Source organism: Ursus americanus, chromosome 21 (genome assembly GCF_024610735.1).
Source record: "Ursus americanus isolate L20-20 chromosome 21, mUrsAme1.1.p, whole genome shotgun sequence".
Classification (NCBI taxonomy): domain Eukaryota; kingdom Metazoa; phylum Chordata; class Mammalia; order Carnivora; family Ursidae; genus Ursus; species Ursus americanus.
In genome coordinates, this window is record NC_142147.1 from 44612424 (window position 1) to 44626991 (window position 14568).

The 14568-nt window shown below is 50.8% G+C and overlaps 1 protein-coding gene across 1 annotated transcript; it reads right to left on the bottom strand.

Moving 5' to 3' along the window:
- Positions 1 to 305: 305 nt before the first annotated feature.
- On the bottom strand, positions 306 to 10630 carry FBL (fibrillarin rRNA 2'-O-methyltransferase). Its single transcript, XM_045785463.2, has 9 exons — positions 10478 to 10630; positions 5631 to 5780; positions 5424 to 5525; positions 5246 to 5340; positions 4056 to 4226; positions 2842 to 2974; positions 1689 to 1801; positions 546 to 691; positions 306 to 436 (listed from the first exon to the last, which is right to left on the bottom strand). Exons 1-9 carry the CDS (start codon positions 10485 to 10487, stop codon positions 412 to 414), a joined length of 945 nt encoding a protein of 314 aa, XP_045641419.1. The 5' UTR covers positions 10488 to 10630; the 3' UTR covers positions 306 to 411.
- Positions 10631 to 14568: the final 3938 nt, after the last annotated feature.

A 14568-nucleotide genomic window follows, 5' to 3' on the forward strand; every position in this document is an offset into this window, starting at 1 on the left:
CGCCTGCGCGCCGAAGAGCTTACCGGCAGACCTGCACAGTAAGCTATCAACTCCGCCCAGGCGCCAGAATCCGGGTTACGGCTGCGCAAAAGGCAGCAAGAAAGGAGCATGCGCACGAGTGACCGGATGAGCTTGCCCACCCCCACCACCGCGCCAGTTGATGAACGGCGCATGCGCCCCGTGGAATGGAGGTCGCTGAGCAACCAGCCCAGAGGAGCGATGGATGAATTTTTTGTTTTTTAGTAGGCCGGCGTGAACTCACGACCCTGAGATCAAGACCTGCGCTGAGATCAAGAGGTCCACGCTTAAGCGACTGGGCCACCCAGGTGCCCCTGCATGAGTCTTTTAATAGAAAAACACACGTGGAACAGTAGCAACACAATCTCTTGGCAATCCAGATGACACGGGGTTTCAGTTCTTCACCTTGGGAGGTGGCCTGTGAGAGCAAGGAGAGAGGGGATTCAGAGCTTGTGGCCATTTAAGGCACTCCTACCAACTGCTGACCGGCAGGGCTCCGTCTGGGTGGGTGGCCGGCCCCTGCTCACCTGTACACACCCACCACCACAGCGTGATCTCTTTCATACGGCTCTAAGGTCAACTGCTCCTGGGGCTTCATGTTCTCCTGCTGCATCTTCTTCACTTCGGAGGCAAACACAGCCTCAGCAGAGGCCGTGGAGTCAATGCAGTTGGCCTGCAGAAGAGAGAATGTGAAGTCTGCAGCAAGCCTTCGGGCTGTTCTCCCTTTTTTGTGCTCTTTAAACCACAGGTATTTTCATTGGAAACTCAGTGAAACTCAGGTTTTAGAAATGTAGGGAAAGACTCTGTTAGAGAAATTTTCAGTTTGGTTTGGATTTGGAACAGGAAGACTTTAACAGAGACCTATTTATCTTAAAGCCAGTGTTTCAATTTTACACCCAGGTTTCCAACCCTCCCCCCCACTTCCTCTTCTTTAACAATAGCAATAATGCTGAGGATACTAAAACAAATGTAGCAAAAGGCTAATAATGCTCAATCTGGCTGAAAATCCTTATTCAAAGTAAAACGTTTTTTTGAAATACATCTAACATTCATCTAAAATTTATTTTAGGGGCTCCTGGGTGCGTCAGTTGGTTAAGTGGCTGGCTTCGGCTCAGGCCATGATCTCAGGGTCCTGGGATAGAGCCCCGCATTGGGCTCCCTGCTCAGTATGGAGCCTGCTTCTCTCTCTCCCACTCTCCCTACTCGTGCTTTCTCTCTGTCTCAAATAAATAAATAAATCTTTTTAAAAAATACATAAAATTTCTTTTATACCAGGCTCTAAACACTACATATATATTGATAAATTTAATCCTTATATCAACACTAAAAGAGATACAACTAATATCTCTACTTGACAAGTGAAGAAACAGGCACACAGGTTAGGGAACTTGCTCAGAGTCACAGTGCAAGCTGGAATTCAAACTCAAATGCTCAACTTAGCAATCATGCACTCGACCATTACTGACCATTCTATCGCCTATTTAAACCCACAGCCTTTCAGTTTTGTAGACATTTTTCATTATGTGCTATTTGGGGGTGGGGGGGCAGGGATAGAGGCTGGAAATAGATTGCCTGGATTAGGACAATGGAGGCTCCTTGTTTTGACTAGCTGCTTGGCAGTTACAAAATAGATATTACCACCCCATCTTAGACTCCTCCGAGCCCCGCACCTTAATGGAAATCACAAAGTGTCCTCCGTTGCGAAGGAAAGTGTGGGCATTCAGGGCTACGATCCGGGTCTGGTCTGGCTGGGCCACATCAGCAAAGATCACATCCACCATCGCTAGGGAGAAAGAAGTGGCAGTTACAAGCTGAGTCCACCCTATCTTCCCAGCTCCTCCCATGAGGCCTGCGCCCCATCACCAGCAGGTTTCTGGCAGTCTTCCCTGCTTCCAGTCTCCCTTCCCCCCACTGATCCCCACCCCTCCAGAGTGTCCCCAGGATGGGGGTCCAAAACCCAATCACACCATCCATTCATTGCTCTTGTAAACCATGATTGCCACCTACTCTGTGGCCAGCCCTGGGCCGGGTGTGGGGGACACAGAGACGAGTCAGACCCGGACCCTGCCCTCGAGACGCTCCCGGGTCTGGGGGGGAGACAGACACGTCATCAAAAAGGCAAGTAAAGGTGAGCACTTATACAGGCAAGAGCGTCTGTGGGATTGTCAAAGGAAGACAAGCTGCAGGACAAAGGGTATGGTATGAAGGCATGGGGGGAAAAACCAACTCAAAACCCGCGAATGCGAAGTATTATTTTAAAGCCAGTATGATTAAACAAAACAAAACAAAAACATGGTATAATGAAAACTGACTTTTTTAAAATCGAGAAAAGCAGACATGAAATTGCTTGTGTTAGTTTCCTCTGAGAGTGGTTTATAAGGAATGCCAGTTTTATATTATACTTCCAAACTTTTTTCTTTTTTAAAACACAGTATTCACATTGGGGCCCTCTGCGCCAGACCACATTCAGTTTGTCCTTTCTGGGTTATGATCACCCCAGATGAGGAGGAGGACCTCTGAAGGGGGCTATTATACATAAGCCAGCGGCAGCATAAAAAGTACCCTGTTTTAGAGGGAGGCAGGAGGTATGGGGGTGCCCAGGGAGAGGGGCAGGAGAGAACAAAGGAGGTCGGCCTTCTAGGGGTGCCAGCCATCCAAGCTCCACAACTTCACCCGGCTCCCCTCACCCTCTTGATTCCTACAGACTCAGGGGGCCTCTGCTCATCCACTCGGACTCTGTTCCAATCAGGGCTCCGGCCACCTCCTCCAGGAAACCCGGAGTGGCCGGGCCCGCACAGCCGGAGCCAACGCCCAGACCCTCACCGATGAGCATGCGGTACTTGTGTGGGTGCCGGGCGTCTTCAATAACAGGGATAATGTTGGTCCTCTTCTTGGCCAAGTTAATGAGGTCGCGGCCGGAGCGATGGGAGAACTCAACTGCGTAGACTAGACCGTCCTAAAATAAACCAAATAATAAAAACGCTGATACCAGTTCTGAGATGGAACACCTACTTTGGGCCCGAACACTGCATGCAGCATCTCTTCAAATCCCCGAATCGAAACCCTACCACGTGACAACCGCTGCTGCCAGGGGCTACGCAGTCCCGCTTTACTTGATCTGAGAGACCAGGCCCCCAGCATGGAAGCCAGGGCACAGAGAAGAAGTCCTAACAGCTAAGAATACTTACAATGGGCCAGGCACTGCTCTATTTGACAGGAATTCACTCATTTAATCTTCACAGCAACCTGATTTTCAAGAGGGGTAAACTGAGGCTCAGAGAGTTTAAGTAACTTGCCGAAAGCCACCTCACTGTAAAATGCCCACATCAGAGCCTGGGGTTTTTAACCACTAAATCACACAGCCTACAGTCATGCGGAGGAGCTGGGGGTCCTGAAGTGACATGTGTGGGGGCCGTCTAACCAGGGAGCCTGAGTAGTGACACAGAAATGCAGGCTCAGACACTGACATCTGTCCTTTTTTTCTTTTTCTTTTTTTTAAAGATTTTATTTATTTATTAGACAGAGAGAGACAGCCAGCAAGAGAGGGAACACAAGCAGGGGAAGTGGGAGAGGAAGAAGCAGGCTTCCAGCAGAGGAGCCTGATGTGGGGCTCGATCCCAGAACGCCGGGATCACGCCCTGAGCCGAAGGCAGACGCTTAAAGAATGAGCCACCCAGGCGCCCCTGACATCCGTTCTTTTAAGAGAAACCAGAAGACTAGATTTGGGGGCATACATTTTTAAGGAAGGCAACCAAATCCAACAGTCTCCACCTTGGGCCCCTCTAACTGCACTTACCCCAACACCCATGTCCCTTCCCTCCAGACCAAGAATGCAGGAGTGAGACTAAATGAGGCTCTGGAGACCAGGTGCGTGCAGGGGCTCCCTTCAGCACAGGCACTCTGACGGAAGGGCCTAGCCCCCAGCCACATGGTGCAGGGAAGCAGCCAGGGCCACTGACTCCAGGCTGGCAGAGGCAGCCTCTCCCTCCCACCTCACCACCTTTACTCGCCCCTCCCTACCCCCTCCATCCACTCACCGGGCCTACGATGTCGGAGACGTGGGAGACAGTGGTGCCTGATGCAGCCCCAAGGTACAGCACCTTGGCCCCTGGCTTGATATGGATCTGGTCCACACCGCCCAGGATTGCTGCTGCCAGCTTGGAGCGGAAGGGGTTCCAGGCACGGTACTCGATTTTGTCATCTCCCTCCTGGGCCAAGAGAGATGGGGATGGAAGTCAGTGGCAGGCTTTTCTTTTCTTTTTTTTTTAGTGCCAGGCTTTTCTGCTAGACTCCACTGCCTTTAGCCCTAGGGCCCTGGGTGCTCGTTCATTGTTCAAGAAATGAATACAGGTGCACATCAGTGACCGTGACAGATGCAGGGCCTGCCCTCTCATGGAGGTTACTGACTCAGGTAGAAGGGGCAGGGACGGACAATAAACACAGAGATAAAAGATCATATCCGTTAACAGCAAGACTTATGCATTCATTCACCAAACATTCGCTGGGCCACACATACTGTGGGCCAGACCCTATGCCAGGCACTACGGATGCACAGTGACCAAGACCACTGTCTTCAAGGAGTAAGTATACACTGAACTAACACATACGGGACAGTAGCCAGTGACAGCTGCTAAGGCGAAGATCAAGTCAGGAAGAGGACATGACGTAGGGGGAGTGGGCAGAGGAACAGGGGAAAATGAGACAGTGGAAGGGAAGAGCCCAGAAGGAGGTGGGGGCCAAGCAAGTTATCTGGGGAAGCACACTCGAGGCGGCAGGAAAGGCAGCAGAAAGCCCTAAGCAGGAGAGTGCCTGGCCATAAAGAAAAAACGACATGGGATAGCAGAGCACAGCGTGGGCAGGGAAGGCTGCTTCTGACAGACTGGGTGGTACGAGGTGGCCTAGTGAGAAACACAAGGTGACATCCGACCAGAGACACTGGCGATGAAGGGAACCAGCCACACACACAGCTGGGAGAGCCGTATTCAAGGCAGACGGAAGAGCAAGGAGGTCCGTATGGCTGGAAGACACGAGGTCAGGGGGTGAGGAGGGGGAGCTGGAATGTGCAAGGTCTTCTGGGCCACAGTCAGGACCTGGGACTTGAACCTGAAGGGAATGGGGGATCTGACTTATGTATTAAGATGACCCCCCGGCTGGCATGTGTAGGACACGTTGGGGGGCAGGGAGACCAGACTGCTGTCTACCCTGCCAGCTGGGGCCCTGGTCTCACCGCAATCGAGACTCTCTTCTCTCCATAAACAGATTCTCCAGGGACCAGATTCTTGGTGACAAGCGCATCTTCCTTTCCTCGGCAAATGAAGACACCTAAGCGAGGAGACCAGCACTGGGTGAAGACTCTGGGCTGCACCGCACCCCACCCCCAGCAGCCCCCAGCCCCCCTCACTCACCCTCATGCCGATGAGGTTCCACCATCACATTCTTCCCCGACTGGTTTCCTCTTTTCCCTCCCCGACCACGACCCCGGTTGCCGCCAGACTGGAACCCTCCACCTACCAGGCAGAGAGGCAGTGAGAGAGGAAGATCCTATGATCTCTTCCCTCCCTGAGCCCCAAGCCCTCCTGATTGTATCCACCGCAGCCCCCAGTGTCACTCACCACCTCGTCCGCCTCCTCCTCCTCGACCTCGGCCCCTAAAGCCTCCACCACGACCTCTGCCCCCACCAAAGCCTCCTCGGCCTCCACCACGACCACCACGGTCACCAAAGCCCCCTCGGCCACCGAAGCCGCCCCCACGGGGGCTGAAACCTGTAACGGCAGCAGAAAGGGGAATCAGAGCAATGAGGTCTGAGAAGTTATGTCTCCTAATTCCACTGGGAGGTGTCCACAATATCCACAGAGCAGAAAAATCAGGACCGACCCAGGTGTCCATTGGCAGGACGGGCAGATAAAAGGGAGGGGCTACTGACCACCAACAAGGACACGGATCTGCAGTCACACCAGGGACACACATCTTCGAGTCCTCGTGTTAAGTGAAAAGGCAAGTTGAAGAAAACCACATCTGACATAGTATCTTTTATAGAAGTTCAGCAACGACTAAAATTAAACACTGTCATGCTGTAACCCACGTGCCACGCACCCCCCTGCCCAAGAGGCAAGGGGGTGGTGATCCAGAACTCACAACGCGGGGGATTCGGGTAGGGGCGGAATGCCTGGTCGACGCAGGTCACTGTCAGCGTTCTGCTTTGTGCTCAGATAGTAGGTCTGCAGGATCCACTCTATTCTCAGTGTTAGAGCGAAGAAGGGTAAACACCGAGTGTTGGGCCCTAGGGTCCCCGAGATCCTGGAAACATTTCCACGCCCTCCCACTCCTGAACTTGGGTCAAGAAGAAAAGGGCCAACCCCCAGAGGGGAGGTGGGCACGATGTCTTTCCTGCTACCCGATCTCCCTCCTCGCCAACTTGCAGAAGTCTCTCCCAGCTCAGGGAGAAAAAAACAAGACAAAAATCGAACTGTCCTTTACGGGTGAGCAACAGTGCCCAAGCAATTTAGGGCTTGTCCAAGGGACTGAAAGTTGAGGGGAAGAAAAAAAAAAGATCCAGGGAGACTTGATTTTCGTCACCGCAGAGCAAACCCGGCCACTTGACGGAGCACAGAACACGGGCGGAAGCAGAGGGCGTGCCGGCGCTAACATTCCGTATCTGACTTTTCTGTGTATCTGACTTTTCTGTGCCGGCGTCCCAGGCTCCGCCGTACTTTCGGCAAATCACGTGAGTTACAAAACAACAGAGCGAAAATTAGTGATGCTTTAAAATGATCTCACTTGATGTCAACTATTCGACAGTAAACTTGCCAGAGTGTTTGTAAAGGTGATTATATTGACGCGCTACGCAAGCTTCACGCATCGTAACGGCGTTAAAGATGAGAACGTAGGGCCCCTGGGCGGCTCAGTCGGTTAAGCGGCTGTCTTCACCTTCCCAAGTCCTGGGATCAGCCCCGCATCGGGCTCCCTGCTCAGAAGGGGAGAAGGGGCGTCTGCTTCTTCCTTTGCCCTTAGCACCCCGCCCCTCCTCCCGTGCACTCTCTCTCAAACAAAATCTTTAAAAAACTTTTTTAAAAGATGAAAAGGTAGAACTTTTCATTGTTATTACTAATTTAAGTGTTAAAAATTAACAGTTTCAGAACTCCTGAAGAGTTGCCTACCTCTACTCCCTTACTCCCTCTATGGTCTCCTGTCCACAGGGCAGCAAGTGGTGGACCTTTTGCAACCCACAAAATCGAATCTCTTCATCCCCCTGCCTAAATCCCTTCAATGGTTTTCCACATTACTGAAAATGCAACCAAAATTTCTTTCTCTGGCTTCCAAAGACCGAACTCAGTGACTCTCACCTTTGGCTAATCCCTGGAACCTAGAAATCCTGTTTAGGTGTCTGGTGTAGGGGCCCGAGCATAGGGCTTTTTAAAGTTTCCCAGGCGATTCTAAATGTGCAGCGTGAACTAAGAACCTCCATCACGCGGCTCTGGCTTCCGCTGACTTCCGTGACCTCACTCTTTCTATGCCCGGCATCCCGCTCTTCCTCCTCAAACTCCCTCTCCAGCTTCTAAACCCTTTTACACCTGCTGTTCCCACTGCCTCGCTCCTGGAGACATTTGCTGGGCTCACCCACTTCCTCCCTTGCACTCAGGTGTCTGATGAAACGCTCCTTCCTCAGAAGGGCCTCTGGGCTCCCTCCTTTACCCGGCTTTCTTGTTCTTCCTATTAATCATCACACACAGCACTTTTTATTTTATTACTGCCTGACTCCCGCACCAGAATCAAGGCCCCAAGGGACCAGGATGTGTTCATGGTTTTGGTCACTCTGCATCCCCAGCACCATGCACAACACTTGGCACAAAGTGTGGGCTCAATAAATATTAAGTGAGTTGTCTGCTGATGACTCTTGAACCCCTGGGTTCTGCCTCGGAGGGGAAAACACACCCTCTCTGTTCGTTCAGGAAGCAGTTGATGACACGGTGACCAGAGCCCTGGTCCCCTCCCCTCAAGCTGTTCAAGTGTCCCATACAGGGCGATGGAGATGCCACTTCTGACCCTAGAGAGTAGGGGAGGTTCATGGGAATCTTGCAAAACTTCATCTGTAAGACAGAGATAGGGTGATAACACAGTGCCCAGCCCAGAGCACTTCCCTCAACACACTGCCTGGCACACAGTTTGAATGAGTATTCAAATAAGAGGGACAGCCCCCCTGTCTTCCCACTTAGGAAAGACACCACTAGGCCCAAGAGACTCTCAACCCAGGCCCGATGCAATCAGAGACCCGAGAAGTGTGGTGATGGCAGGGGGCACCGGGGGCATGAGTGTCAACTTTCAGGCCCAGATACTCAAAACGTATCTTAATTCATTTTAGGTCCCGGGGAGCTTACAAAAATGTACTGAAAGTACCCACTCCTCAAGGAAACTACACGCTCGCAAATTTTCCACAAGTTTTGGGAGGAGGTTCCATGGACCCCCTGGTTTAAACCCTGCTCTCCTCCCACAACCTTCCCCATCTCAAAAACGGACACTCCATCCTTCCAGTTACAGGTGCCCAAACCCTGAGGGATCCTTGACCCCTCTTATACCCACATACAAGCTGCTGGGTCTATCTTCAAAATACGGTTTTCCAAACCGTGGCAATGTGTCAGGTGGGTCCGCGGCTACCACCCTGGTCCGAGCCACATCACCTCCCCCTAGATCACAGCAACGAGCTTCCCACTGATGCGCCTGCTTCCACTTCTGCTCCCCTGAAGTCCTTTCCACACACAAGCCAGGAGGATCCTTTTAAACGTATCCATCAGACAGCGTCGTGTCCCTGCTCAAAATCTCCCCAAGGCTTCTTCTCTCAATCAGACTCAAATCCTTAGGGAAGAGCTGACTCTTACCTTCTGAAACGTCATATCCTAACACAATGAGGGAAGGGTGGGGAGGAAGGTGTATCCTCCATTCCTGGGGGAATCAGACTATAGGGTGCCTGCAGGCATGCCGGGGTCTGATGGAGATACACAGTCCAGCACCCCCTCGATCCCACCCACCCACCCACCCACCATTTCATCAGATCTCCAAACCTGAAGAGAAAGGGAGTTTCGGAGGGGATACGTGCATCCACAAACCCAGCCTCCCCCTTCACCAGATGACCCAATCTCTCCACACATGGAGGGCAAAGAAAAAGGAAGAAAAACGAAGACCTGCACTAGGAAACACAGCTTCTGGGTCACAGTGGGAAGATTTCCCCAAACTCTAGCAGAGCAAGTTGGGGGGAAGGGCACGACCTGATTTAGGAAGACCTGAGACACCAGGGGGAAAGACCCTAATTTTGTTCCTCTTGAGAAGGATAAAGTTAACAATTAGAGACAATACTACTACGTCAAGCCCTGTGCTATTTCCCCCCCAACTTTATTAAGATATAACTGACATATAACATCATGTAAATCTACTGCGAACAACCTGATTTGCACACTTAAATATTGCAAAAAGATTACCACGATATGCTATTTTGTCCTAACGTGATCTTGCTAATTATAACCGGGAGCCATTTTACTGACGAGAAAACTGAGACTCAAGAGAGGTAAAGCCACTTGCCCAAGGTCACACAGGAGCTTAAGAAGCAAAGCTAACACTGAAACTTTGAACTAAGGCCTTTCTGCTGTCAAAGCCAGGACTCTCATCAATCTGCCGCGAGGGAGGTGGGGTGGGTTCATCAGAATCTCGGGGAAAATCAAATTAATAAAACCACTAATGTCCTGTGACTATCTCCCTCTCCCACCCCATGCTAAGCCTGTCTCGGGCTTGTGATGGTTCATCTCACCGGGAGTTGAGAATCACGATCACTCAAACTACAGAGCCCCGCCTCTCGGGAGAGTAGAGAGCGGGAAAGTGGGACAGAGAAGGCCACACACTCTCAAACCGGGAGTCCTCATTCACTTCGGCCCTCTCTGAGAAGCTGGTCTGGGAGCTAAAGGGACGGTCATTGCGGCGGTTATACGGAAGGCAAACGGGGGTTCTCTCCGACCCAAAACTGGGACTTTCCACCTGTGAACCAAGACATTATCCCCAAGTCCCACGGCCCGAGAACCAAGCCCCCAGATGCCTGGATCCAGACTCTGGGTCAGTACTCCCGACTGCCACCCCCAGCCCAATAACCAAGATCCCTAATAACGGCCATTCAATGAGATGAATCCTAATTCGGGAACCAACCCCCCCCCCATTCCAGGCCCAAGACCCTCGACTCACGACCGTAAACTCTGAAGCCGGTCACAGACTCCAGACCAGGCATCCGAACCCCGGGCTCAGCGTCCATCACAAGGCGGAACCAAGACTCCCTAGCCACAGGAGCCCGGAACCAGGACCCTGACCCAAGAGACCGGATCCCCTGCCCCTAGGCCAAGGCCCCACCCCTCCGACTCAGGTCTGGCACCACGATCCCCGTCGGCCCCAGTCTCTGACCCCGGACCCCAACCCCTGCCTGTACCTGGCTTCATGGCGAGAGCTCAGCTCCCCGGGCCAGGACCCTGCGGCGTCCCAGACAGACTACACGAGTCTGGCGCTTTCGCACGTGGAAAGAAGCGCACGCGCGGCGGCGTACGGCGCGTGACGCAACTTCGCAACCCCGCCCCTCGGAGCCCCGGCCGCGGCCGCAGCCTGGCGCGCGCGCTATGGGCGGGGCTTAGCAAGCCTCTCAGGGCACCGCCCCACTCGGCGGCTTTAGGCGCTGCTCGCGCAGAGATCCTGCGGTGAACGCGCTTCCTGCTTCCTCTTCACCGGTGCGAGCCTCCTGGTAATCAGGGTTCGTCACCAGGCCTTTGTACGCCCTGTGCACTCTGCCCCTTTCTTTCTTTTTTTTCCTTCCTTCCTTCCTTCCTTCCTTCCTTCCTTCCTTCCTTCCTTCCTTCCTTCCTTCCTCCTTTCCTTCCTTCCTTCCTTCCTTCCTTCCTTCCTTCCTCCTTTCCTTCCTTCCTTCCTTCCTTCCTTCCTTCCTTCCTCCTTCCTCTCTTTCTTTCTCTCTCTCTTTCTTTCTTTTCTTATAAATGTTTTATTTATTTACTTGACAGAGAGAGAGAGAACAAGCAGGGGGAGCGGCAGAGGGTGAGGGAGAAGCAGGCTCCCCGCTGAGCAGGGAGCCCAATGTGGAGCTTGGTCCCAGGACCCCGGGATCATGACCTGAGCCACCCAAGCACTCCATCTCTTCTGTTTTAATTAACTCCCTAAGGTCCCCTCTACACCTGAAGGCTTTCCCTGACCCTTTACACCCCACCCACCCCCCGAACAGGGAAGTCTCTGGGCTCGCATTCATGCACTTGATAAACATTTCTGCACCGGGCACTGTTCCATGCTCTGAGAATACAGCAATGAACAGCACATACAAATCCCCACCCTTCTGGAGTTCATCTTCTAGTGGGAGAAACAGATACCAACCAAGATGTTAGAAGGCAATAAAAGTGTTTTGGAGAAAATAACAGCAAGGAAGGAAGATAGGACTGTTGGAGGGAGGGGTGACATTTCTTTATCAGTGGTCAAGGAATGCATCAGGTGACTTGACCAAAGAGCTAAAAGAGGTGAGGAGGGAGGCATGCACCTATCTGGGGGAAGGGAGTTCTAGGTAGCAAGGATTGTAGGTGCAAAGGGCCTGGGGCAGGGAAGATATGGTCAGAGAAGCAGTGAGGGTGTGGTTGGGGCAGAGTTAGCAGGCAGAGTGGAAGGAGATGAGAGCAGGGAGGTAACAACGGAAATTGTGTGGGGCCTTGTGTGCCATGGGGAGGACTTTCGCTTTTACTCTGAGCTGGAGCTATGGAAGGTTCTTGAACAGAGAAGGGCTGTGATCTGACATGGGTGCACTCTGTCTGCAGGTGGGAAACAGTGTGGGAGTCGCAGTGACAGCAGGAAGACCAAGGAAGAGGCTGCTGCAGTGGGTCAGGTGGCAGACAGGGACGGACAAGATCAGGGTGCAGGCAGAGCAAGGAGGGAGGAGTGAGCAGATTCCACATAAGTATTGGGAATTTTGTGCCTTGTAATTTTATAATATTAATGTTCATCTTCATATTCATTTCACAAAGCAAAACAAGTGCTACTATGAGAAATTACTGAAAACCTCGAGGAGAATGCCCTGGTCTGTTCCATTCATCGCTGTATCACCCAGTACCTGGAACAAAGCCTGGCCCAGAGGGACTGCTTCATTTGGTTGTTCTCTCTCTCTCTCTCTCTCTCACACACACACACACAGGCCAAGAATTTTCAGACATTATGACTTTATTCATTTTAAAACTTTTTTTGGAGTACAACATGCTTACAGAAAAGTGCATGCAACAGTACAGGTTTGTGAATTATCACAAAGGGAAGAACCCATACCACCACCACCCAAGTCCACGAATAGAACAATACCAGTACTCTAAAAGCCCCCTTGTGGCCCTCCTCTTAGGTCTCTTTCACTATGTACCCTGTTCATACCTTGCTTTCTTCACATCATAACATATCCTGGAGATCAGTACAGTGTATACAAATGTGCCTTATTTTACCCTCATCTGCAGAGTTGTCCGTCATGTAGATCAACCAGTCCCCTACTGATGGACGTCTGAATTTCTTTTTTTTAAATTGCACCGTTGTTGTGAAGCTCAGAAATACTATATATGAATAACCGGACATATTGAATCAGTCAACATATGTAGATATCTTTTTCTGTCAATTTCCTGTGTATATCCTCCACTCATTTTTTTTTTCTAATTGGACCGTTGTCTTTTTCTTATTGATTTGAGGGAGCTCTTTACATATTGTGGATATAATCCTTAATTAGGTATGTTGCAGATCTTTCCTCCAGGTTAATCATTGGCCATTTATTCATTCAATAAGTATGTACTGAGCATCTACTATGTGCTAGGTGCTGGGAATAAAGTGGCGAATGAGTCAGATGTAGTCTCTGTTTTTGAGTTACTTCTAACTGGCCAGAAAGGCAAATAAAAGTAATTTTATTTTATTTATTTTATTATTTTAAAGATTTTATTTATTTATTTGACAGAGAAATAGCCAGCGAGAGGGGGAACACAAGCAGGGGGAGTGGGAGAGGAAGAAGCAGGCTCCCAGAGGATGAGCCTGACGTGGGGCTCGATCCCAGAACGCTGGGATCATGCCCTGAGCCGAAGGCAGACGCTTAACGACTGAGCCACCCAGGCGCCCCAAATAAAAGTAATTTTAAAGTGTAGTAAATGCTAGGAAGGAAAGAAGCAAGCAGGCAAGCATCTGAGACAGAGGGAATCCACTTTAAGTGAGGTGGCCGTGGAAGGCCTCTCTAAGGTAGTAACATGTAAGCTGACATTTGAAGGATAAGAAGCAGCTAGTCATATGGTAAGTGGAAAGAACAGCATATGGCGAAGAAGGGAAATGGGAAAACTTGGCTTGTTCAGTACATCGAAAGATCAGGTTCCCAAATCATAATTGGCAAGGAAAGCTATTAGAGATGAGTCAGAACAGGTGGACAGGGGCCTTATAGAACAAGGTGAAGAATTTGATTTTATTATAAGAGAAATTTATAGCCAATGGTCCCCCTTATATGTTAAGAAGAGTCGAGCAGCGGTGAGAATGGGTTACAAAAGGGGAAGAGCCGACAGGAGGCTGTTGGCAGCGTGAATGTTTGTACCAGGTGGGCATAAGAAAGGCAGATTTCAGGTATGCTTTGATACAACCCAACAGGATTTGTTGATGAACTGAGTGGGGGGCAAAGGGGAGGGAAGAATCAAGAACGACCCCTCTTTTCTGACCACTACAGTGAGTATTGGCAGTGCTATTCACTGAGGTGGGGAAGGCCATCATGGGAAGGGTGGGAGACAGGGTTGGAAAGGAAGAGAGATTTCAAATTTTGATTTGTGGGTTGGATGGACACATTGCTTCCTCACTCCAATTCTATGAGGCAGGTACTCTTATGAACTCTGCTCTAAATATGATGCTGTTGGGGCCCCTGCGTGGCTCAGTTGGTTAAGCATCCAACTCTTGGTTTTGGCTCAGGCCATGATCTCAGGGTCTTGAGATTGAGTCCCGCATCAGGTTCCATGCTCAACGGGGAGTCTGCTTGAGATTTTCTCCTTCTCCCTTTCTCTCTCCCTTTGCCCCTTCCCCTGCTCACATGCTCTTTCTTAAATAAATAAATAAATAAATAAACAAACAAATAAATAAATAAATATTGTGTTGAGTGACTGTTTGAGCCTTCAGAATTCTTATATTGGAACCTAATCCCCAATGTGATAGTATTTGGAGGTGGGGCCTTTGAGAGGTGATTCGGTCATGAGGGTGGAGCCCCCATGAATGAGATTTGTGTCCTTATAAAAGAGGCCCCAGAGGGTCCCCTTGCAGCTCTGCTATGTGAGGACACGTGAGAAGACAGCCAACTGTGAACCGGGGAGAGGGCTCTCGTCGGACACCGAGTCCGCTGGTGCGTTGGTCTTGGACTTCCCCGCCTCCAGAACTGTAAATTTTCGCTGTTTGTAAGCCATCCATTCGATGGAATTTTGTTATAGGAGCTGCACAGACTTAAGGCATGTGAGGAAACTGAGTGACAGAGAAATGAACTTGTTGGAT

What these genes read in the sequence shown, in the direction of transcription:
- FBL (XM_045785463.2), bottom strand. An exon ending in ACTTTGTGATTTCCATTAAG is followed by an intron (nt 692 to 1,688) that starts GTGCGGGGCTCG and finishes TCTCTTCTGCAG; the next exon opens with GCCAACTGCATTGACTCCAC. An exon ending in GTGGTGGTGGGTGTGTACAG is followed by an intron (nt 437 to 545) that starts GTGAGCAGGGGC and finishes TTGCTCTCACAG; the next exon opens with GCCACCTCCCAAGGTGAAGA.